This window comes from Candida tropicalis (assembly GCF_000006335.3).
Source record: "Candida tropicalis MYA-3404 genomic scaffold supercont3.6, whole genome shotgun sequence".
NCBI lineage: Eukaryota > Fungi > Ascomycota > Pichiomycetes > Serinales > Debaryomycetaceae > Candida > Candida tropicalis.
Genome location: NW_003020058.1, coordinates 331,332 through 354,649, shown reverse-complemented (window position 1 = coordinate 354,649; position 23,318 = coordinate 331,332). Strand labels below are relative to the sequence as shown.

At 31.8% G+C, this 23,318-nt stretch overlaps 12 protein-coding genes across 12 annotated transcripts; 7 read left to right on the top strand and 5 right to left on the bottom strand. All coding sequences in view use genetic code 12, as the record gives it.

The window, feature by feature from the left end:
- Window positions 1-1,396: 1,396 nt before the first annotated feature.
- Window positions 1,397-3,559, top strand: CTRG_04437 (glycogenin glucosyltransferase; the record flags this gene model as incomplete). Its single annotated transcript, XM_002550093.1, has 1 exon — window positions 1,397-3,559. The coding sequence occupies one exon, from the start codon at window positions 1,397-1,399 to the stop codon at window positions 3,557-3,559; it is 2,163 nt and encodes a 720-aa protein (XP_002550139.1).
- Window positions 3,560-4,326: 767 nt separating this feature from the next.
- Window positions 4,327-5,520, top strand: TIF (translation initiation factor eIF4A; the record flags this gene model as incomplete). Its single annotated transcript, XM_002550092.1, has 1 exon — window positions 4,327-5,520. The coding sequence occupies one exon, from the start codon at window positions 4,327-4,329 to the stop codon at window positions 5,518-5,520; it is 1,194 nt and encodes a 397-aa protein (XP_002550138.1).
- A 413-nt stretch (window positions 5,521-5,933) lies between these two features.
- Window positions 5,934-6,845, top strand: CTRG_04435 (uncharacterized protein; the record flags this gene model as incomplete). The annotated part of the gene is made up of 1 exon (XM_002550091.1): window positions 5,934-6,845. The coding sequence occupies one exon, from the start codon at window positions 5,934-5,936 to the stop codon at window positions 6,843-6,845; it is 912 nt and encodes a 303-aa protein (XP_002550137.1).
- A 188-nt stretch (window positions 6,846-7,033) lies between these two features.
- On the top strand, window positions 7,034-7,516 carry DUT1 (bifunctional dITP/dUTP diphosphatase; the record flags this gene model as incomplete). Its single annotated transcript, XM_002550090.1, has 1 exon — window positions 7,034-7,516. One exon carries the CDS (start codon window positions 7,034-7,036, stop codon window positions 7,514-7,516), a length of 483 nt encoding a protein of 160 aa, XP_002550136.1.
- Window positions 7,517-7,712: 196 nt separating this feature from the next.
- On the bottom strand, window positions 7,713-9,221 carry MRS7 (Mrs7p; the record flags this gene model as incomplete). The annotated part of the gene is made up of 1 exon (XM_002550089.1): window positions 7,713-9,221. One exon carries the CDS (start codon window positions 9,219-9,221, stop codon window positions 7,713-7,715), a length of 1,509 nt encoding a protein of 502 aa, XP_002550135.1.
- A 775-nt stretch (window positions 9,222-9,996) lies between these two features.
- On the bottom strand, window positions 9,997-10,974 carry CTRG_04432 (uncharacterized protein; the record flags this gene model as incomplete). The annotated part of the gene is made up of 1 exon (XM_002550088.1): window positions 9,997-10,974. One exon carries the CDS (start codon window positions 10,972-10,974, stop codon window positions 9,997-9,999), a length of 978 nt encoding a protein of 325 aa, XP_002550134.1.
- Window positions 10,975-11,518: 544 nt separating this feature from the next.
- CTRG_04431 (uncharacterized protein) lies at window positions 11,519-13,831 on the top strand (the record flags this gene model as incomplete). Its single annotated transcript, XM_002550087.1, has 1 exon — window positions 11,519-13,831. The coding sequence occupies one exon, from the start codon at window positions 11,519-11,521 to the stop codon at window positions 13,829-13,831; it is 2,313 nt and encodes a 770-aa protein (XP_002550133.1).
- A 214-nt stretch (window positions 13,832-14,045) lies between these two features.
- MED22 (Med22p) lies at window positions 14,046-14,465 on the top strand (the record flags this gene model as incomplete). The annotated part of the gene is made up of 1 exon (XM_002550086.1): window positions 14,046-14,465. The coding sequence occupies one exon, from the start codon at window positions 14,046-14,048 to the stop codon at window positions 14,463-14,465; it is 420 nt and encodes a 139-aa protein (XP_002550132.1).
- A 134-nt stretch (window positions 14,466-14,599) lies between these two features.
- On the bottom strand, window positions 14,600-15,877 carry CTA9 (Cta9p; the record flags this gene model as incomplete). The annotated part of the gene is made up of 1 exon (XM_002550085.1): window positions 14,600-15,877. The coding sequence occupies one exon, from the start codon at window positions 15,875-15,877 to the stop codon at window positions 14,600-14,602; it is 1,278 nt and encodes a 425-aa protein (XP_002550131.1).
- A 772-nt stretch (window positions 15,878-16,649) lies between these two features.
- TRS20 (TRAPP subunit) lies at window positions 16,650-17,123 on the top strand (the record flags this gene model as incomplete). The annotated part of the gene is made up of 1 exon (XM_002550084.1): window positions 16,650-17,123. One exon carries the CDS (start codon window positions 16,650-16,652, stop codon window positions 17,121-17,123), a length of 474 nt encoding a protein of 157 aa, XP_002550130.1.
- Window positions 17,124-17,215: 92 nt separating this feature from the next.
- CTRG_04427 (uncharacterized protein) lies at window positions 17,216-19,078 on the bottom strand (the record flags this gene model as incomplete). The annotated part of the gene is made up of 1 exon (XM_002550083.1): window positions 17,216-19,078. One exon carries the CDS (start codon window positions 19,076-19,078, stop codon window positions 17,216-17,218), a length of 1,863 nt encoding a protein of 620 aa, XP_002550129.1.
- A 299-nt stretch (window positions 19,079-19,377) lies between these two features.
- CTRG_04426 (uncharacterized protein) lies at window positions 19,378-23,070 on the bottom strand (the record flags this gene model as incomplete). Its single annotated transcript, XM_002550082.1, has 1 exon — window positions 19,378-23,070. The coding sequence occupies one exon, from the start codon at window positions 23,068-23,070 to the stop codon at window positions 19,378-19,380; it is 3,693 nt and encodes a 1,230-aa protein (XP_002550128.1).
- Window positions 23,071-23,318: the final 248 nt, after the last annotated feature.

The window sequence follows — 23,318 nt, the reverse complement described above, 5'->3', positions numbered from 1 at the left end:
TTGAATTCTTTCAGGGAAACTCCGTTGGTTTATGTTTGTGAATTAGGGTATTTGATTTTTAGACAAACGATACGTGTGTCTCTATGTGTTCGCTTGGGAATATCTGTAAGTATATGAATGTTCGTGTGTGTGTTGTGTTGTGTTGTGTTGTGTTCATACACCCTTTTGATATTATTATTATTAATATTATTATTCTACAACTCCTGGTGATTAGAGATATAATTTATATGTAACTGAATCGGAAATGATTGTCCCACAGATAACAATAGATGGTTATTAACACACCTTTGATAAACACCAAGATTTCTCACAACACTTCAATGCTATGACCTTCTCTTGAAAAAACAACATCATATCATATGAGTTTATTTATGTTTGATACCAACCCCCACCATCCAGTGAATGAATTGATGATAATCCTTACTGGGTGTAAAACTTGATTTTTGATTGTTTACTTTCTCTGTTAAAAATGGTTAGTTAATTACACAAAACGTGATCGTGATATGCATTGCCACTTAAAAAAAATTGAGGGGGAGAAGGAGGAGTAGGAGGTCAAATTTAACTATGGTGTGTATGCGTGTGTGCAGTGTAAGCATATGTACAATCTGTGTAAGTATTGGAGTTTAAATAAGTATACATGCACTGTAGAAACTACAAACCTAATTTAAAATTATTAATACATACAGTACAATAAACAAGGAGGAAGAGAAAGAAGAGGAGTTTTAATAAATAAATTAATTGGAAATTCAAATTCAACAGTTTTTGTTTTTTATCACCACATTCGAAAAATTTCAAGGAAAGTATTAAAACTATTCATCAGTTTCTTTTTACACTTTTTTTTATATTACTATTTCACTTACTTTTCTTCTTTTACTAAGTTCAGTTACTATCCCTCAAGTGTCTTGAAGAAACTTTATCAATCATCCCACCAATTGTTGTTGTTGTTCTTGTTGATACTGTTTGCATTTCCTTTCCTTTCCTTTTTGTTCTTTTTTTTTTGTTCTAAATCTAATCAATTCTTCAAGTTTTCCCTTTTTCTTTTAGTTTCCCATTTACTCCATTATCTATATCTTTAGCATTTTGCTCCTAATCATTCCAAAATAAAAGATTATCAACCAGTCTTCCGCATTTCCATTCGCTTGACTTTCAATTTCTTCCATTTTTTTTGTGTATTCTTCTGTGAATTATTTGTTGTTTATCATTCGATATTCAGTGTTCCGAGATTACACATCTAGATTTCTTGTTTCTCAGCATCTAATCTCAACACACCTGTTTTTTTTCTTTTTTTAAGAAAAATTTATAACAAAAAGAGTTAGGTTAATTCACCATTGAACTGACGAGTTTCTCAATTCATTAGTCTTGTCATATCAGTTCCTAGTTTATCATTGTATCCCAGATGACAAACGCTGTTTTCACACTTTTATACAATCCCAATTATCTCGCTGGGGCTTTGGTTTTAGGGACAACCTTGAAAAAACTTTTATCCAATTCGGACACTACTTCTACTGTTCCTCCTCATTACCGTGACACTAAGTTAGGAGTGCTAATTGATAAGTCTAATTTCACCCCTTATCAATTGCAATTATTATCAAACTATTACGATGAATTGATTGATGTTTCCCCTTTAAAATCCACCATTTTTGGTAAATTAACTTATGACTTGAAAAGACCGGAATTAGACAAAACATTCACCAAGGTAAAATTATGGTCATTACTTCAATATGAGAAGATTTTGTATTTAGATTCCGATACTTTACCTATAATACCAATTGAAGAAAGCGGCGGGTCTATATTAGACTTGTTGGCTTTAGATTTCCCCAAATTTAAAGTCTTAGCAGCACCGGATAGTGGGTTCCCGGATATATTCAATTCTGGTGTTTTTGTCTTGAAACCAAATTTAGATGATTATTCAAACTTGTCAGCATTAGTTAGAGAATCCGCAACAAACCCGGATGTTTCCTTTGATGGGGCCGATCAAGGGTTATTAAATCAATATTTTAATGCCAAACCGGATTGGGTACAAAGTTTATTGAAAAAGGATATCACAAATATATCTGACATAAACACTACACAAGATTCCAATTGGATAAAGATTCCATTTTTATACAATGTGACACCATCAGCAGAATACGAATATTTACCAGCTTTTAAACACTTTCAACAACCTCCTTCCCAGCCTCCTCAATATGGACAACCACCTGCTCAAGCTGAATTGGAAGACCATGGTGGTGAGCAACCAACCCAAGATGAAGAAATCTGGAAAACAACTGTTGAAACTTTGGGTCGTTATCATTCTACTGCCTTGCTGTACATTAACTATAGAACTACTCAAGTGAAATTAATTCATTTTATTGGTCCTTTTAAGCCATGGAAACTGAGTTCATCCATTACTGGGATCCATAAAGATTGGTGGAAAATTTGGATTGAAGAATTTGGTGAAAAATCAGTACCGGATGTTATTTATAGAGAGCAACACCCTATACAAGAACCAGTTCCAGAATCTACATCTCAACAGGCTCAAACAGCTGGTGATGAATCTTCATATGAAGTTAAAGTTGTTGAAGAATATACTGAACCAATAGCTCCACCTCCACTTGATGTTTCTGATCCAAATACTTTGTTAGACCCAGCTAATTATCAACAATTTGAAGATAATGTGCAACCAACAATTGATTCTATGTGGGACCCAACTAGAGAACCACCTCCACAACATGTGGAATATCATGCTCCTGAAGGTTATGAAAACTTTGATCAAAGTTTGAAATCATTCACCAATGAATGGGACAATCAAGAGCATCACCATCACCACCACCACCACCACCATCATGACGAGCCTCATGATCAACATCAACACGATGTCCACCATGAACCTTCACCACCACCACAGCCTGCCCCAGAACAACATTATGAACCACCACCTCCAGTTTATCATGAAGAATATCATCACCATGAAGAACCTCACCACGAAGAAGAGTACCATCATCATCAACATCATGAAGAAGAGCACCATCATCACGAAGAATATCATCACAACGACGAACATCACCATCATGATGAATCACATCACCAACATGAAGAACCTTTCCATCAAGAGGAACCACATTATGAAGAACCACATCATGAGGAGCCTCACCATGAAGAGCCACCGGTGTTCACCGAATATGTTCCCGAGGAAAGACCAGACTTATATGGTCATAGATACGTGAAACCAGAAAGAGTCTTTGATAACAGTAATGACTACTACCCAACGCATCTTTTGCAAGAATTAGAAAAGATAGATATTTCCAAAGATGCTGACAATGGTAGTGGAAGTCAATCGCCAAGCTCACGTGATTTGGCCTCTGAGGTTACTAGTTTCAATGATATGAATGAAGAACTATCCAAAGAAGGAATCCTTGAAGAAACTGCTTTCGATGAAGTTTATGATGAAGACAAAGAAGGTATTGAAGATGATCCAGATCTTACATTGGAAGGTGAAGATGAAGAAGAAATTCCAAAGTTATTCCCATGGGAGTTTAGAAATGATGGTAAGGTCACCGAGAGAGTATTTGATTATTAAGAGGAATTGCCCTTTCATGACAGGGTAATCTTTTAATTTATCGATATACTCTTGTGTTTTACTTCCCCTTGCATTATGCATATCCTTTTTTTTATCCCATTTTATTTTATTTCATATCGTTACCCATTTAATTCTTATTTTAACCCATTTCAGACATTTATTAACAATTGTTGTTTCATAACTAGTTGTTTCTGTTATTGTGGGTAATATTATCCTTAAATCCATTCATTCTTATTCTTAATTTTTTTTCTTTTAATTTTCAATTTTTATACTATTTTTTGCCATCATTCTATTGTATCTTTTAGATGACGTTTTATATATAAATATATCTGTATATGACCAATAAATATAAACAAGAACTATCAAATTTTCATTTACCCAATGAATGATCACAATGAAACCAATTAGTAATCATATGAGATGTGTTGCCACCGATAGATTGTAAACGTTCTATTGATCATGCAATTGTAATCATGTTGAACTGGCAGCAAAATCAAAGTTCAAAAAAGAAACAGAAGGAAGCGAATCATCGTAAAAAAAAAAAAAGAGACAACCACCATACTGATTCTTCACTAGGTCGTGTATATATGGTCAAAACAATTTTATGAAGAGAGAAAATTTTTTTTTTTTTTTTTTCACTCATCAACTTCTATAAACCTCCTTTAACACTAATAAATTTTTTTCTTTTTCCCTCTCATTTTTCTTTCCCCTTTCTTCTTTTTTTTTTTTTTTTGAATTAACCAACCCATTATTAATTTATTATCAATATGGCATCCGAAGGTATTACTGAAATTGATTCAGGATTAATTGAATCCAACTACGACAACGTCGTTTACAAATTCGATGACTTAAACTTGAAACCAAATATTGTTAGAGGTATTTTTGGTTACGGGTATGAAACTCCATCAGCCATTCAACAAAGAGCTATTTTACCAATCACTGAAGGTAGAGATGTTTTGGCTCAAGCTCAATCTGGTACCGGTAAAACTGCTACTTTCACCATCTCTGCTTTACAAAGAATTGATGAAAATGAAAAATCCACTCAAGCTTTGATCTTGGCCCCAACCAGAGAATTGGCTTTGCAAATTAAAAATGTCATTACTGCCATTGGTTTGTACTTGAATGTTACTGTTCATGCTTCTATTGGTGGTACTTCTATGAGCGATGATATTGAAGCTTTCAGATCTGGTGTTCAAATCGTTGTTGGTACTCCAGGTAGAGTTTACGATATGATTGAAAGAAGATACTTCAAAACTGATAAAGTTAAGATGTTCATTTTGGATGAAGCCGATGAAATGTTGTCAAGTGGTTTCAAAGAACAAATTTACAACATTTTCAGATTATTGCCAGAAACTACCCAAGTTGTCTTGTTATCTGCTACTATGCCACAAGAAGTTTTGGAAGTTACCACCAAATTCATGAACAACCCAGTTAGAATCTTGGTTAAAAAAGATGAATTGACTTTGGAAGGTATTAAACAATTCTACATCAATGTCGAATTAGAAGAATACAAATTCGATTGTTTGTGTGATTTGTACGATTCCATTTCTGTTACCCAAGCTGTTATTTTCTGTAACACCAGAACCAAGGTTGAATTCTTGACCAACAAATTGAGAGAACAACACTTTACTGTTTCTGCTATCCACGCTGATTTGCCACAAGCTGAAAGAGACACCATTATGAAAGAATTCAGATCTGGTTCTTCAAGAATTTTGATCTCCACTGATTTGTTGGCTAGAGGTATTGATGTCCAACAAGTTTCTTTGGTTATTAACTACGACTTGCCAGCCAACAAAGAAAACTATATCCACAGAATTGGTAGAGGTGGTCGTTTCGGTAGAAAGGGTGTTGCCATCAACTTTGTTACTGACAGAGATGTTGGTACTATGAGAGAAATTGAAAAATTCTACTCTACTCAAATCGAAGAAATGCCAGCTGATATTGGTTCCTTATTCGCTTAGAGATAATGAGAGAGTATATGTGATATATTTGTGTATATTGACTGTGTCATTATTTTTTTTTTAATATTTGCCTTTAACTTTTCTTTATATATATCTATATATAAAAATAAAATTATATATAATTTTCATCCCTTTTTTTTCAATAAAAACATCTTAAATTGTAGTTCCATAGAGTTTTGATCAATACAAATCAGGTATTAGTTGATAACTTTAAATGTTTCTTCAAGTTTGATCAGAACAAGTTTCTCAATGCTGTTAAATCCGAGACTTTAGAGTTCTCACACACACATTGATATCAAACAGCAAAGAAAAAAAAAAAAAAGTTCGGGAAAGGCGATATTTGTAGTCCCACTTGAAATTAAAACAAAAGCCAAATCATTAATATTAAACAACATAGGCAATATAATCATATAATGAATAGGTTCAATCTACCGGGCTCATTTTATATAGAACCAAATAGTAGTAATACTATTATTGCATCAAGAGGAGGAGGATCATCATCAACATCAACATCAACATCAATATCTAATAATGAAACTCAACAAAAGATACAATTTGAAATTAGTCAGTTAATTCATCAAAAAACTAAAAATCAATATGATTTATTAAGTCATTTAGAATTTTTAAGTTATATGATTATTTTTTATCAATTTATGAAATATTGTCATTTAGCTTGTTTAATACCTTTGATTTTACATTTATCTTTACAAATGATTTTAAATTCAAAATTGATTACTCATAATGATGAATATCCTCAAATTATTGCTCTTATAATGGGGAATAACAATGATGATGATAATAATAATAATGAAGAGGGAGAAGATGATCTGGAATCAAGAAATCGAGTATATCATACATTTGTACATAATTATTGTTATTTCTTATATATGAAAACTATATTTGTGTTGATTTATCATACTTTATTCATATGTGCTTGGGTAATATCAATAGTTAATTCTGGACAATTAGATAAATTACAACATGGTACATGGTGGTTAATATCATTTATTGGAGAAGAAACTCCTAATGTGTCTCCATCTACTCCATATTTTACTAAATTATACAAGTTGGGATTGTTTCAATTATTATTTACAGATTTATTAATATTATTCATTCAATTAAGTTTATATCAAAGTATTTTTAAACAATCAGATGCTTTTCATATAGAAAGAAGATTGGATGAAAAAGAAGTTTATATAATTAGAAAAGATTCTCATAGTCAAATTGTTGTTGATGACGGGAGTGTCAAAGTTGATGATGAAGGAATTCCAACTGTTTTGAAAATCCGACTATATGATTGTTTTGAAACTGATGCCTATCAATAATCAATCTGATATATAGACTGTTTTATAATGAATGAACTCTTGCAACACGGTTTGTAGGAAATAAATCAAAAACGCGTCTTGAAAAAAAAAAAAATTCTCCATCAATATAAAATCCATTGGAACTCCACCTATTTTTTTTACTTTTTTTTTTTCACAACAACTCTTTTCATCATTTATTTATTAATTAAATGACTACTGACGAACAAATCATTAAAAAACAAAAATTAGAATCAACAATGTCTGAATTAAAAGTTTACTTACGTTCTGAAAAAGCTAAAGTTCCAACTAAAGGATCTGCTCTAGCTGCAGGTTATGATTTATATTCATCTGAAGAAGCAATTATTCCAGCTCATGGACAAGGTTTAGTTTCAACAGATATTTCAATTATTGTTCCTGTAGGGACTTATGGTAGAGTTGCTCCACGTTCTGGATTAGCTGTTAAACATGGTATTTCTACTGGTGCTGGTGTTATTGATGCTGATTATCGTGGTGAAGTTAAAGTTGTTTTATTTAATCATAGTGAAAAAGATTTTGAAATTAAACAAGGTGATAGAATTGCTCAATTGGTTTTAGAACAAATCATTAATGCTGATATTAAAGAAATAACTCTTGAAGAATTAGATAACACTGAAAGAGGTGAAGGTGGATTTGGATCTACTGGTAAAAACTAAATGATATGATGTATAATTTATAATTTATAACTGAATAAATAATGATAGATGTTTTTTTTAAAAAAAATGACTTCATTTTTGATAATCAAATTTACTTTGTTTCTTTTTGAGGTTTTATAAGATACATGAAATGTTATATATAAATATTGATGATAATTCATCTCTCTCTATATGTATATATATATATGAGAAACGACTATGCTTTGTTGTCTTCTTTAACAGCTTCCTTTAATTCTTTGGCAGCTTCTTCCTTTTTCAATTCTTCTTCTTTTTTCTTTTCTTCTGGTTTGTCTTCTTCAATCTTGATACCATCACTAGCAGTTTCTTCATATTCATCTAATTTAATTTCATCCTTAACTCTATTAACAGTACCCTTTTCTCTTTGATTTTCTTCTTCAATCATTTCTTCTTGTTCCTTCAAGATGTTCAATTTCAATTTAGAATCATCAGATAATTCCAATTTAGCAACATTATAAACTTCATCAGGAATAGATGATAACACAGCTAATAATGCATCATAATAGGATTCAATAGAATGGTTCTTGTCACCATAAGTATAAGCACTAGCCAAAATCAACAAAGTACTTGGAATCTTTTGTCTCAATCTTAAATCCAACCAAGTTTCCAAATCATCTCTCAATTTAGCTGGTGAGGAATCACTAGTTTTAATACCACGTTGGGAACAAGCCAATTGTAATTCAGGAATGGTTAAAGTGTCAACACCTTCATAATCAATAACTTTATCATCTTTAATAATGTTCAACAAACGGTGTCTGATTTGATATCTCAAAATGGAATCAGTACCAAATGGTCTTAAATTCATGTATTTACACATGGCAACCAATTGAGTACGAGATAAATTATCCAAAACTTGATCATTTTTGAACAATCTAGCAACTTGAATCAATTGTTCACGACTTGGGTTTTTACCCATTGAAATGCAATGGAAAAATCCAACGAAATTTTCCTTTTCTTGATCAGTAATTTTCTTCAGTAATTTCAAACCACCACTTTGTGCCATGGTCTTTTTGATATATTCAGAAGCAGAGTTTCTAGTTTTCTTTAATTTAGCCAATTTCTTTTGTTTATCAACAGTTGATTCATACGTTGATGGTAACAAATTTGGGAAAATTTTCAAAGCAACAGGTAATAATAATTCAGCAAATGGGATAATAACAAACATGGCAAAAGGAACCAATCTAACAACATCAACAATAGTTCTTTGTAATTGATTTGATTCTCTACGGGATAATTCATAACCAGCCATTAATTTGATCAATAATTTAGTAGAAACTTTGATTTCATAACCTAATAATTTAGTACCATGCCAATAATGTTGAGCTTCATGTTTGACTTTTTCCCAAATGGATTTCTTCTTTTCTTCAGGTTCTACTTTTTTGACCAATTCAGTAGTTGGTGATTTCTCTAGCGTTTCCAAAGCCTTATCTTCTACCTTTTCCGGCAGATCTTGTTTAGGCTTGTCTGAAGGAGTAATCTTGCTAGAATTGAATCTGACCAACGATTTGACCAACGAATAGTTTATTGTATTTCCATTGATATTATTATGCAAATTTGGTTGCAAAGGGTATCTTCTTGAATTCACAAGACATGATTTGATTATTAAATTCCTTGTTTGTCTATGTAAAATATGTTGTTTCCCATGAACTGATTGGCCAATTATGGAACTTCTAATTAGAAATGTCATTGCTGGTTAGCTGCTAAAAAAAAAATATTCAAAAAGAAAGGAAAAACAAAAGATTTCTAAAAACTGTAGTTGTTGAACGATTTGTATTGAATAAATTGAGGAGACTTGTTGAAATACTGAAGTGGAGATGTAGTGCTTTTTTTTGTTTGAATTGTAGAATAGTTTGATCCTGTTTCTAACTTTAAAAACCTATTACACCACTAATAAGAGTTCTGATGTTAAGAAAATTTTCAATAAATTTAAGTAAAGATGAATTGGGAGTAATTGAGAGAAGTGAGCGAAGGAAAAAAAAAAAAAAAAATTAAAAATCCTCACACTACAAACGGACGAGTCGTGTCTGAGGGAGAGGCACAGAGAGAGTGAGGGAGAAGGAGAAGGAGAGGAAAATTTTCTTTTGGTCTTTTTTTTTTTTTGCCTCCCATTTACTGCGGGAGAGAGAGAGAGAGAAAGTGTGAGATTTAGTTAGGGGAATAAGGAAAATGGATTATGTAGAATTTCACTGGCAGTGGATTCTTTTTTTTTCTTCTTCCTATCTCGGTTCCTTCCCGCATAATCTCCCTCCCCAGTTCCGTCCCACAGGTTTCGAGTCAGGCCAGCAACCATGTTTTCTTCCCTTCTTCTCCGAGCAGCATTGCCGAGGGAAATGCTGGTAGTTACAAAACTAAAAATGAAAAAAAAGCACACATACTCCACATCCATGGAAACACATTAATCTTGTAAATATTACTTCTATAGACTAAACATCGTACTACCACTACTACTACTACTACTTCCTCTATTCTTCATCTCCCGCATTGATCTTACCTTGTTCTTTACTATCACCATTTACACCAACAATGATTATCTTTTCAATCAATGTATGGTAATCTTCATCATCACCGTCAATGAATATGGTTATATTTTGAACATTTTGGAATCTAACAAATCTAACTTTAATGTTTAACCACTCTTCGTCGTTATCATCAGTTATCTTCTCAACATGTGGAGCATTTGCATCGGAACTTGCTTCATCAAATGACAAGATTGATTGGGTATTACACCAAATCTTAACCAAGTTTGGTTTCTGAACTTCTTCTAAATCATCACTATCAAGATTCAAATCCCCATCTTTGTGATCTTTATTAGATTTGATTTTAATCAAGACAGAATAAATTTTGGAAATGTTTAAAAAGGGAATAAAACACAACAATTGAGAATCAGAATCAGATACAACTGCTGATTTATCCAGCTTACCTTTCAAATCAACCACTGATTTGTTCTGTGAATCTTTATACAATGGCAAACAATTCAAAACCTCATAGCCATTGAAATCAATTGTGGAATTCAAAATTTCAAAATTCTTTGGAATAAACTTCTTGATATCCTTCAAGTCAGTATTACTGTTTATCACGTCTTCTGCACCTAATCCTTTACCTTTTCTTTTGTGACCTTCAGCTTTTGAATTGAATTCTTGCAATTTACTCAATAATTGTTGAGGATTTGCTCCTTGAATACGATCAACTTCATTGCCTTTTTCAATAAACACAAATGTAGGAACAGAAGTGATATTATACTTTTCAGCAATATCACGTTGACTATCTAAATCAATTCTAACAATTTCAACATTTCTATTTTCAACATAAGCTTGATCCACAATAGACTTGATAGCTTGACATGGACCACACCAAGATGCAGTGAAATTCAATACAATGTATGAATTGTTGGATAAATAATCTTGAAACTCTTTAGCTGATTTAACAAACTGAATTGACATGACTATTGTTGTTTATCTGTGGTAATTAAACCCTACCTTAACTTGGTTTTGATTATAAATTTCGTTTGGGTTTTTATTTTTACTTTTTTCTTTCTCTTTCTCTCTTATAAATTTCCCATTGTGCCTCGATTACTCTTCTTTGTTGTCGCTTTATTTTGTTAATGACTTTGTAGAATCTATTTTCTAGCGCCACTCGTTCTTACTCTCCCTCGCCGTAGTCGTCCAAATTGGTTCGCAGTCCCGTACCATTTCTTCTTTCCTTCGTGTCGCTTTCGCTCTCTGTAATTTATAATTTAGTTCACGATAAGTTACAAAAATTGATAACTTCTATGTAGGGGAAAAAAAAAAATAATCAAAGTGCCAACCGTTCCGTGAAATAACATAAGCAGTATACTCCTTTTTTTCTTTTCTCTTTTATTCAGACAACAGATGTCAATAATATTCACCAGCCTTTACTAATTTAATTACCTTCCAAGAACCATAGTACTACCAAAACAACGCAAAACAAAAATCAATCGACTCCCTGTTCGTACTTAGGAAAAGCATGTCAAGCGAAGGGTCGAGTTCAAGTACAAAGCAACTGCCCAAGAAAAAACGTGTTGTATCTTCGCAATTAAGACTTTCCAAAGTAGATCAAACAACTAATGATGATTCCAAAGGTTCATCTCCTACCTCCCCTCATGTTAGGACAGAATTACCAGACCTTATACCCCAGAAACGTCCACCAAACAAACCTATAATCCGTACTGTATCACCCAAGACTTATAATGATTTTGACATTGATTTGACTTCCTTGGATACTTCCACTACGCAAGTTTCTTCTTTACCACCCCTGACGGAGGATGGCCAGCATTATTTGGAAGAAAGTCATGGTGATGAGAAACATCATGAAGTGACAAAAGCAGAGCTCAAGAAAGCAAGCGAATTGACATCGATTTTTTTGGATACGAGGAAATTGCTAAGCGTTGAGAGAAACGTTGTTGACCCAACATCTGAAACTCCAGAGAAATTGCAGCAAGATAGTTTGTCAAACATTAAGATTTCAAGAGGAACACTTATTAGAGCCGAAAAAGTGAAGACCACTTTAGCTGTTAAGTATCTTTATATCCAGAGAACATATGAGTGGAATGAACAGCATAAGGATACAAATGAACATCCCGGAGTTGAAGGAGTTTACAATCCTATTCAAATTATAAGAAATCGAAAGATCAGAAACAAATATAATGAACATCCGCAACCATTAATCCATATGAAAACTATTCCTTTGGCTTGTAATGTTTTTAGTCTGCATAATGCTGAAGCAAAATATGATGGTTCTGCTGGACGGAAAAGAAAACATTGGAAAATGATGTGGGCAATTGATTTAAATGAATTTGTTGGAGATCCTAGATGGAGAGTTAATCATTGGAACGAGCTTAAAGATCCTCATGGCAATTTATGGTTTCCAAATTTAACACCAGACGAAGACGAAGAGCAGCATTCACATTCTCAATCAGCTGGCTCTAGTAAGAAAAAGATTTTCACTTTGAAAAGTAAACATGGCGATAAATTAACAGATGAGGATCTGTCACAGGCAGAACATGAATATGATGAATTTAGTGGAATTAAGTTGAGAAATCATAACCGGAAAATTTCCATGGAAGCAGGTTCAAGTTCAGATACCGATTTGCATAATTTTAAAATCACTCGTTCAAAATCACCAAAGAGACATAAAATTAGAAATAAAATGAAGAAATTCTATGCTGGTGGTAGTAATGGATCTAGTGGCGGAGGAGGAAATGGTGGTGGTGGTGGGGATTCTTCAAGTTCATCTAATGCTATCAATGAATTCTCAACCACAGAGGAAAGACAGGCTTATGCTGAAAAACAGGTTGCATCAGAAAGGCAAGAAATGAATGACAATGATCCATTGGCAAAACAGTTTTTCAAAAGACTTACCCCACCAACATTTGAAGATTCTGATTCAATGCCTTCAGAGTTAGCTTTACCACAGATTCGTGTAGAGCCTACAACACCAACGTCTAAGTTTGATGAAGATGATGAAATGCCGGACATTAACATGAAACAATCAGTACTGCAGGTTGAATTTATACCATCAGATAAACGTGGAAGCTCAGAATTACATACACATGCTCATTCTAGTTCCGAAGGCACAGCTAGTGGCAGTGCTATTACTGGAGAAGACGAGACAGGTGATGGTGATTTACAGACACCCAGTGAAGATAATCTGGAAGTAGTAAAGGCAAAGTGTGATGAAATTTTTGATGAACGTGAATTGATATTTCAAAATATTGCATTGAATTTAGAATATTTTCAACAATATGTCAATCTTAGGTCACAATATTTACTTACTGTTTATCCTAATTATCTTGAAGTTGTGGACAAAAAAGTCCAACAAGTGACTCGAATTTCCGTTTATGATATTTTAACAACTATATCCAAAATCAATGATGATTACATTCCAGCATATGAAGATTTATATGCTGGATTTATGGAAGAGATAAAATCGGTAATCCATATGGTTAATGATGTGTATTCGATCAAGATTGATACTTTGTTGAGTGCAAGTGACAGATCAATTTCAGAAATCAATGCTTCATTGTCTTTAGATTTAAGAAAAATAACAGAAAGATTGGATTATTTGGATCAATCAATAAGTGCAAATGTTTTCCATGGTACATTACTGAAAAAGAAGAGCATTAGTAATGTGGGTTGGATATATAAAGTTCTTTATTCATGTCTTGAAAATTTTATAATTATTGCTTTAAGAGCTATTTGGATAGTTGTTAATATTTACAAAGCTTTTAAATATGTCGTTCTTTTACTTTGGAAGTTTGTTAAATTTATATTTTGGTAAATAGGGAGAATATAAGTGGAGTTATATTGATTTTTAATTGATTTGCAACATTTCGATAAGTAGTGTACTTTTGTTGAACATAACATCAACCATTCTTACCAAAATAGCAGGGAAAAAAATAAGAAAAAACATTTGTTAACAGAAAAAAAAAAATCCATAGTCAAAACAATCACGTTTATCCAGAACGATATTTATTACCAAGATCCAATCAATCATGCAGCCAAAATCCATTGCATTACTACAGAAGATAGATAATATAATAGAAACAATAATATTAAAATTTACAAATATATTTGAAAATTTACAAAATGCAAATAAAACTACTGAAACATTAGCTATGGAAAGTGTTACAATGGAAAATAATTGTATACAAATAATTAGATTATGTCAAGATTTAATAAGTATATCACGAAGTTTAAAAGAAATTTGGGTATTAAATAGTATTAAAGTATCACAAGAGAAATCTGAATGGAAACAAGAAGAAATTGATTCTTTATTTAATCAATTTAATTTGCTAACGGATAAAATTGCCCAATTTGAAATGACTGGAGGAAATAGTAATATTAACGACACAAATAGTAATGGTAATGGTAATATCAATGGAGATAAATATACTTCAATACAAGGAAATTAATTATAGGTCATAATTAATACACATTATTTTTTTGGGTTTTACAATATTTACACGGGGGGGGGGGGAATTCTTCATTTCTTTGAAAGAAAATTATTTGATTTATACAACATTAAATACATTAATTAAACAATATCCTAAAATTTTCCAGGACTACCTGCTCTGGAACTTGTCCTACTTGCTCTTCTACTACTAGTAGCTGAAGTTATATTAACATCTTGTAACTCTTTTTGTTGTTCTTCAAAAAGATTGACAAATTTTTGAACTTTACCAACTTTGATAAATTTAAATTTCTTATTATCTTTAATAAAAGATGGAACATTATTACCATTGGAATTAAATGCGTAATCTAATCCAAATCTATCATCATCTATCATTGATAATGATGACATTCTTGATAAACTTTGTGATCTTTTCGATTTCGTTGGAGATTGAAACGACAGCTGTCTTGATATTTTGATAATTTCGTCATCTTCAGTAAATTCTTTTTTAACTGGAGAAGTTGGCAGTGGAAAGAATGGATCAACAGAATCCTTTAAATCAAAATCCTCTTCATTTTCACAATCAACTTCTACCAAATCATCCAAACGGAAAGGATTATAAACTTCATGCACTAGTTGTGGAGTGTGCTGATCTTTTAAAGTAACTTCAATAGTATCATCATCATCAACATTCAATTTTTTCAGTAGTTCATTATCTTCTTCATCATTATGTCTTAAATTACTAATATTATTAATAAAGTCCAGGTTTCGGTTAAATGACTTTTCTTCATCACTAATATCACTAAACCTCCTTCTAAATTCATCAATTAAAGTATCATTTGATTTCAAAGGTTCAAGATGTTTACCTTCAAATTCCCCATTCTCTTCTGTCTCACTATATTCTAATGTAGAATCACTAACATCATAATCATTATTCATCAGTTTATCAGCCATACTTGATGATTCTTCTTCATGGTAATTATGATATATTTTTTTCATGTATTCTTCAATTTCTTCTAAAAATCCACATTGTTTCAAAATCAAGTAATTCTCATCTTGTTGGAATTCAATGGTAGTTTTTTCATTAAATTTTAATACTATTAATTTCACCATAACGATAAATATTTCTTCATATGGTGTATATTCCCATTGTTCATTCTTTAAAATTCGTAAGATATAATGTTTATTGGCATGAATATTTATTAAATCCTCCAAATCTGTCAATTTGATTGATCCATGTCTAGAAACCAAATTATTTAATTGAATATTTATAGTTATACTCCAAGGTTTATCTTCAAAATTATGATGTTTTAAATTATGTATTAGATTATGGATCTTGTGTGGGATATTAGATGAAAAGATTAAATTTGGTTTGATTGGATCCATATGGTCGTGATGTAATTGCGAACGACCCCATGATTTGGAGGTTGTCATAATCGTATCGTTTATGTTGTAATTTGAACTATTTCACACTCGGTTCTTCCCTCCGTCCGTGTTTACTTCTATCAATGTATTGGAATAGGTAACTGATTGAGCTCGTTAATAAAATGTCAGATGATGGGTTACAATTATAATAGCTGATCGTTTGATTTGATTGTTGTTGTTATTCAGGAGTCTTCTTTTGGTATTATTGTCAAAAAAAAAAAAAAAAAAAAGAAAAAGTATTGAGTCAATCAAAGGTGTTGAGAATACAACTATTTTAATCAACTTGAAAATGGAATGTTAAAGTGTAATGATAAACAAAAACAAAAATTAAAGAAAAGATGAACTGATTTTTTGTTTGTTTGATGTGAATTTATTGACTTTTAAAATTCTTCTTTTTGAATTGTTTCAGAGTTAATGATAATCTTGTTTTATATTGAGAAAGAATAAGTTTCAGTGTGAGTGAAATGATGCTGTTAATGAAGATGATGATGATGATGGTCGTACATGCAAAGGTGTGAAACCCACAACACAACACACAACAAAAAAATTTAGAGCGAAAGTTACAAAAGTGGAAGAAACGAAAACAATCCCAATTTGATATATTTTTGTCATACAGTGCACGACTGGATATTTTGATCTTGTACACGACTGCAAATCAAGAACCAAATAAAAAAAAAAAAGAAAGAAACAGTAAATTGGAGAACCAAAAAAAAAAAACATACAGAAAGGGAAACCTATGTTTAACGAAAAGTAACTAATATCCTATCATCAAAATCAACTTATGTCATCATCATCTGCCTCTACATCTTCATATTATTTCACTATTATAGGAACAAAAGATAATCCTTTATATGAGTTAGAATTTTCATCATTTAAAAGTACAAATATAACATCTAGTGATAATCAAATTCCTGGAAAATCACAATTTACACCATCAACTAAAGAATTATTACCATTTATTGCAAATTCGTCATTAGATCTAATAGAAGATCAAACTTATAGTAATTCAATTTTAAATCTTGGTAAGATTGATCAATTTTATGGATTATCTATAAATGCATATATTTTACAAAGTCAAGTGAAATTTATCTTATGTTATAATTGTAAAGAAGAAACTTCAATAAAACAATTCTTTCAAGAAGTCAATGAATTATATGTTAAATATTTGATGAATCCATTCTATAATGTCAATGATGCAATTATTTCTCCAGATTTCGATTTGAAAATTAAACAATTGGCAAGAAAATATTTATAAATAATATATTTGGATTGGCGAGAGATTTTTTTTTTTTTTACACATAGATATATACAAGTTGCATAAACAAAAATAATTCACAAACTAATTCATTAATTCTTTTCTTCTGGCTTTGGTGGGTTTTCTAAGACTTTTTCAGTTTCAATCTTGTAATTACCATCTTCAGTTTCAACAATGATACCTTGATCTTTTAATGTATTGAACATATCTTGAGGAATCCAACCACCAGTTGCTGAGAATGGACTAGAAACAGTTTCCAATTGATGATCACTTAAATCTTGTTGGTGTTGATCCAAGTATTCAGCAGTATATTCAATTGGGAATTTGGAATCTTTGGAGTTAACCAATTCGTTGGCAACATAAGCTTCCCATAAGGCTTGTAATTGAACGATAGATCCTTCAACATACAAGTGGTCATTATCGGTCTTCAAGTCTAATGCTTGCAAATATGGACTTTTGATAACTTTAATATGTGGGGAAGCAACAGCAATCAAGTCATGTCTGTGTTTATTCAATTCAAATTCCCACATTCTTTCGTTTCTGGTTTTATAGTACATGAATGCATATTGTTCCTTTTCCAATTCATCTAATTCATTGTAACCAGGAATATCTTCTTCCAAATTGTAGATCTTTGCACCTTCATAAGCAACAAATTTAGGATAACCAGTCAAAATAAATGGCTTAATGGTGGAACCTTCAAAATCAATAAAGTAATTAACATCTTTACCTTGTTGAATGACGTTCAATGGGTCTAAATCTGGAATATATAATCTTGGTTTAAATAATTCTTCAACATTCATAATAGATTTTGATTTGGTATTGATCAATAAAGGAGTGATTTTTTTCAAATGTTCAAAAGTCTTGATTTGCTTATTGATCAAGTCTTTATCATTTTCATTTGCTCCAGCATCAGCATTGATTAAAGCCAATTTATTTTTGGCATTTTCTAATTCAATATCAGCAACAGATTCCATAAGAGCAATTGGATTAGATGCATCCCAAGGACCATTTAATTCATCAATAAGATTTTGTGGCAATTTTTCTTTGTTTTTACTGAATTGTCTTTCGACACTAGGACCAATTCTCCATCTGTTTTTCAAATCTTCATTGGTTTCTCCATCATAAGGTAAATCATTTTGTAATGATCCTTCAACATCATCATGGAAATACAAGGATCCAAATTTGTTAAAAGTAACACTTAATAATTTATCTTGAAACTCAGCAATTGGATCAATAACTTCGTGTAAAGCCTTGTTGGTTTCTTCAGAATCTGGACTTAATGGGTGCCATTTTCTCATCAACAAATCACCAGGAATAAATTCTTCCAATATATATGGACTACCAACTTCATTGTAGACATCTGAACCATAAGATAAAACTCTTGGAACTTTCAATCCCAACTTCAAGTTCAAAAAATCTAAAGTGGCAACTTCACTTTTGATTTTAGCAGCAATTGCAGCATCAGAATCTAATTTATATGGAATTCTCAACACCAAATCCCTACCTGTGTTCAAAGTAAGCTTATAAATACGGTGATGTTTACCTTCATGAATTGAAGCAATTGATCTGAGAATAATTTTATCCTCAGCTTCCCCTAATAAATCCTTATTTTGACCTAAAACAAATGAACCATGTAAATGTTTTGGTTGAGAAAGTGTGGTTTCAAAACCCTTTATGGTATCAAGAAATAAAGTTAAACCTTCAATTGAAAACACAGTTTCTCTCTTTTTCTTGTTTAACTTGTCATTTTTCAACCATGAACCCCAAGTATATTGAAAGAATTGATTACGTTGAGGATCTTTAGAATCAGTAAGTTTAGTGAAAATTTCTTTATTTTCTGAAGAAGTTGCATGAAAACGAATGGAATTCTTTAAAACAACTGGCAAAACAGTTGTTTGTCTTAATTTTGGTAATTGCTTCAATAATGAAGAATTTCTAGCAACTCTAGATAACATTATGGGAATAGTTAATGAAAAAGAATTGTTCAAGATAGTATTGAAAGAAAATGAAATAAAAATTGAAAAAAAGGGGGGAATTTTAAATCCAATTTTTTTTTTTTTCTCTTGCTTGATTTGTCTTCATCGTTCATCGGTTTTCTACTTGTTCTCTATTGCTGCATCATTAGCAGCCATTAAGAAAATATAATAAATATCAATTAATAATATTACAATCTATAAAAATCAAACAGAATAGATACTACTTAACTAAAGACTAATGTATAATATATTATAAACCATACATTGCTTTTTATTGTTTAATAAGCAAGAAATAAGTAACTAGCAAGTAAAACAGACAACACGGAAATACTTTTACATTCAGGACAATTATTCACATATTCTGTTGATGAGTCCTTTGGATTAAGTTCAACAACTGAATGAGCACTAATGAAATATGTCAGAACTTCATTATTTATTGTTTTTGTTCGAAGAGTATTCACCAAATGTTCAACATCTTTCTCCAATCCACCATCAAGTTTACCATCGCCATGAGATGAATTGCCATTTTCACCAGAGGATTGTTTTTGCTCTTCATTATTCAATTCAACTTCATTGGTAGATGTTGATTGCATTGTAATCATTGATTTACTGGTGTCAGCTACAACAATTAACGAGTTGGGTTTATTATCGGGAGATGAGGATACACCTGGTTGGTTTAACTTATCTGTTGAATCAATATTGTTGATGGGTTGTGATTTAGATTCTGACAATAAGTTATTCATTGCTGATGATTCTGCAGCTGAGATATCATTGCTAGTCGGTTCAGATTCTGAGGAAGGATTTAAACTTGTTATTGGTTGTGATTTTGATGAAAGTGTTTCCATATTTGAAGGTTTAGCTTCTAATGATGACATTAAGTTTTCAGTTGGTTTAGATTCAGATGATGGTATTAAATTATTGGCTGCTTCAGATTTGCTTGTTGTAGTGGTATCATATGATTCGTCTTTGGAAGAAACCAACTGATTGGTTTCATGAGATATTATATTTTCATTTGAAGATACCAATTCAAATAGCTGCAAATTACCGGTCCATGAATATGTTTCATCGAATGGATATTCTTGGTCGGGTAATTCTGGAATCAAACTTTGAACAGAAGCAATTTGTAGTTGAATTTCAACCAGTGAAGAATTTTCAATGAAATTTATTTCGGATGAATCACTTTTATAATCAATATCATCAGTCGGATACGACTCTCCTTTTGTCATATCTAATTTAATATTCAGATCTGAAGACATTATTCCACTATTAGAAATATGAATATCAAAATGTTGTCCTCCAATTGATGATGGTTTTTCATAGTCATTGTCTTTTGAGTTATAGTCAACAGACAGTGGATTATCATTTAAAGTTAATTCATCAGCATTTTCGTTATCAACTAAAGAAATAGTAGAACTTGGATTTGGTTCATTTGAAATATGTGTTGAAATGACAGAATTACCAGGCTCAAAATAATTTCCAGCCAATAGGGATTTACTAAATTCAGATGAAGCAATTGAAGACGGTAAGGATGATAGATAGGAACTAGAAGATAATGGCTCTTCCAAGAATTCAGTTTCCAAACTTAAAACATATTGTGAACTCTTTTTATGTTCTCCATGAAAAGCATCATAATCATGTGAAGAATAATGTGGCTCTTCTAAAGAATGATCACCATAAACAGATTCATTTGAAATTTCAAATATATCAGACGGAGAACTCACTGCAGAGAATTCCAGAAGTTCATTTGATGTGGAAATAGTGTGAACCACGAATAAAGAATCTGAATTGGAGTTTGACATGTCTTTTAAATTTTGGCTTTGACTGTCATTGACACCATCACCAGTAGCAATAGATTCAATAGCAGAACTAGAAACATCCGAAATTGCTGGTAAAGAAAGTAATCTCAGTAGACTTTCACTCAGTTGCAAATTGTCAAATTGATTAGTACTGCTATCCTGATGGTTTACGTCTGAACTGATACTATGTGTAACAGCAAATAATAAATCCGTCGATGATCTTGTTTCCCCTTCAATGTTAATGGGGTATTCTTCGGTATGAAGGTGATAATGTTCCGTGGCTTGGTCATCCCCTTCTTCAGAGTAATGGTTATCTTTATCTGAATGATGATCCTGTCCGACTTGAGTAAGATGTTCTTCTTCTTTATTTGGATAGTGATGATCTTTGGTATGGTTGTGTTCTTCATTGGTCAGTTGGTCTAACTCCTCATCTGTATGGTGGTGGTTGTCATATTCACCATGATGATGTTCATTTTGGGTATGATGTAAATCATTTCCATTATGTAAGCGTCCATCTTCTTCATCATCAGTATAGTACTGATAAACATCTTCGGTGTGATAATGTTCATCCTCATGTTCACAAGTTTCTGATGGTTCATACCACTCAGATTCATGTGGAATTTCATACAGAGGATATTCAGACCAAATTGGTTGAACAAGTTCATGGTCTGGTTGTTTAGGTGATTCATTTGCATTTTCATTAGATTCCAATAACTCTCCATTGTTGTTGTTGTTGTTGTTGTTTTCATTGTTGTTATCATTGGTAGGTAATCCTACTGGTGAAACTCCAAATAATGCTGGGTTTCTTGAATCATTTGGGTTATCTGATCCAACTGGGCTATTTGATTCATCTTGTCCGTTACCTGAGTTCAATAAATTTGTTGGTTTTTTTGGTTGCTCTCCTATCAAATCAGTTCCAGCGGATAAATTATTTGAGGAATCTTCTGGTTTATTTGGTTCAGCAGCTTCAGCAACAGGAATTGATGTTGGAGATCCAATTATTTCTTCTTTTTGTACGGTATATGGATATACTATAGTTGTTGTATACCAATGACCTTCATCGTTGGCTCTAACAATAACATCTGCTTCAGTTTCAACTTGAACATCATCTCCAAGCATATATGGAACTTTTATTCTTTGGGTTGTTGGCACAGAACCAGGTGCAACTGGAAATTTATAATTACATAGACCACAATGACCACTACCTCTAGATTGGGCAGGAATAGGACCAGAATAAGTAATGGCATTTCCCAATATACCTTCAATTCCAAAATCTGAATCATTAGTAACAAAGAATAATGCAGGGTTATAACCTTTACCAATACTAAACCTTTGTGAAAGAATGGCAGTTCTTAAAGTTAATATACCTGATCTTGGATCATAATCAAAAGCTGGAGGACCAAAGATAGGTATTCCTACTAATGGGGATTCTAACAGAATAATATTTCCATTACCAAAACCAGCAACCTTATAAGTACAACCACCAAGTGAAGCATGAACACTAAGAACACTTTCTTTATCTCCTAAAACAAAGGTTTGATCACCAGCATGCATTCTGCCCAGTAATTCAATTCTACCCATTTTATTTGCAATTATACAACCAAAACCATTTATTCTTGTTGTTTGAACAAACTCTTGATTATAAAGACAAATCAGACCTTCATTTGTAATGGGAAAAATTGCACCAAATTTAACTTTACCAGAATATTTATTTTCTTGATAAAGAATAATTGTACCTTTATTTAACCATTGAGGAGTAGTTATTGATGTATGTGATTTTTTCAATATACTAGAAGCTGAACCTAAATATAATCTACCATGATTTTCAAATGATTTACCAGCAAAATTAACATGACTTGGAATAAGTTTAGAAGCAATTGAATTAATTGACATTAAACCATGGTTAATAATTGATCCAAGACCAGAAACCATTTCCACTTGAAGTCCTATATTAGGAGAACTACTTGAAATATAAAAATCTCCACGATTTTCAAGAGTACCTGCAAATCCATTTAAAATGTTATCAACAATTGACCAATATACACCACGGCCTATTTCAGTGTGTCCTGCAACTAAACTTAACCTATTATATTCCACTGTGTTTTCAGTAATTATTCTACTGAATATACAAGTGATGAATGTAAATAGTATACACAAAATGTTAATTGCATTCATTACTATTATTTTGTATGTTTGGTTTTTTTTTTATTAATACATAAATGGAAGAAATGAAAACAAAAAGAATCATAAAGTTTGGACACAGACGTGACTTTATATGTTACCATGAGAATGTGTGTCCTGATGTTACGGAAGAACTCCTCTAACTAAGACAAAACAAATCAAAGAAAAGAAATTTGATATTTTTTTTTATTTGGAACAAGATATTTAAATACGAAGGATATAGATTTATAATAGGTTGATTA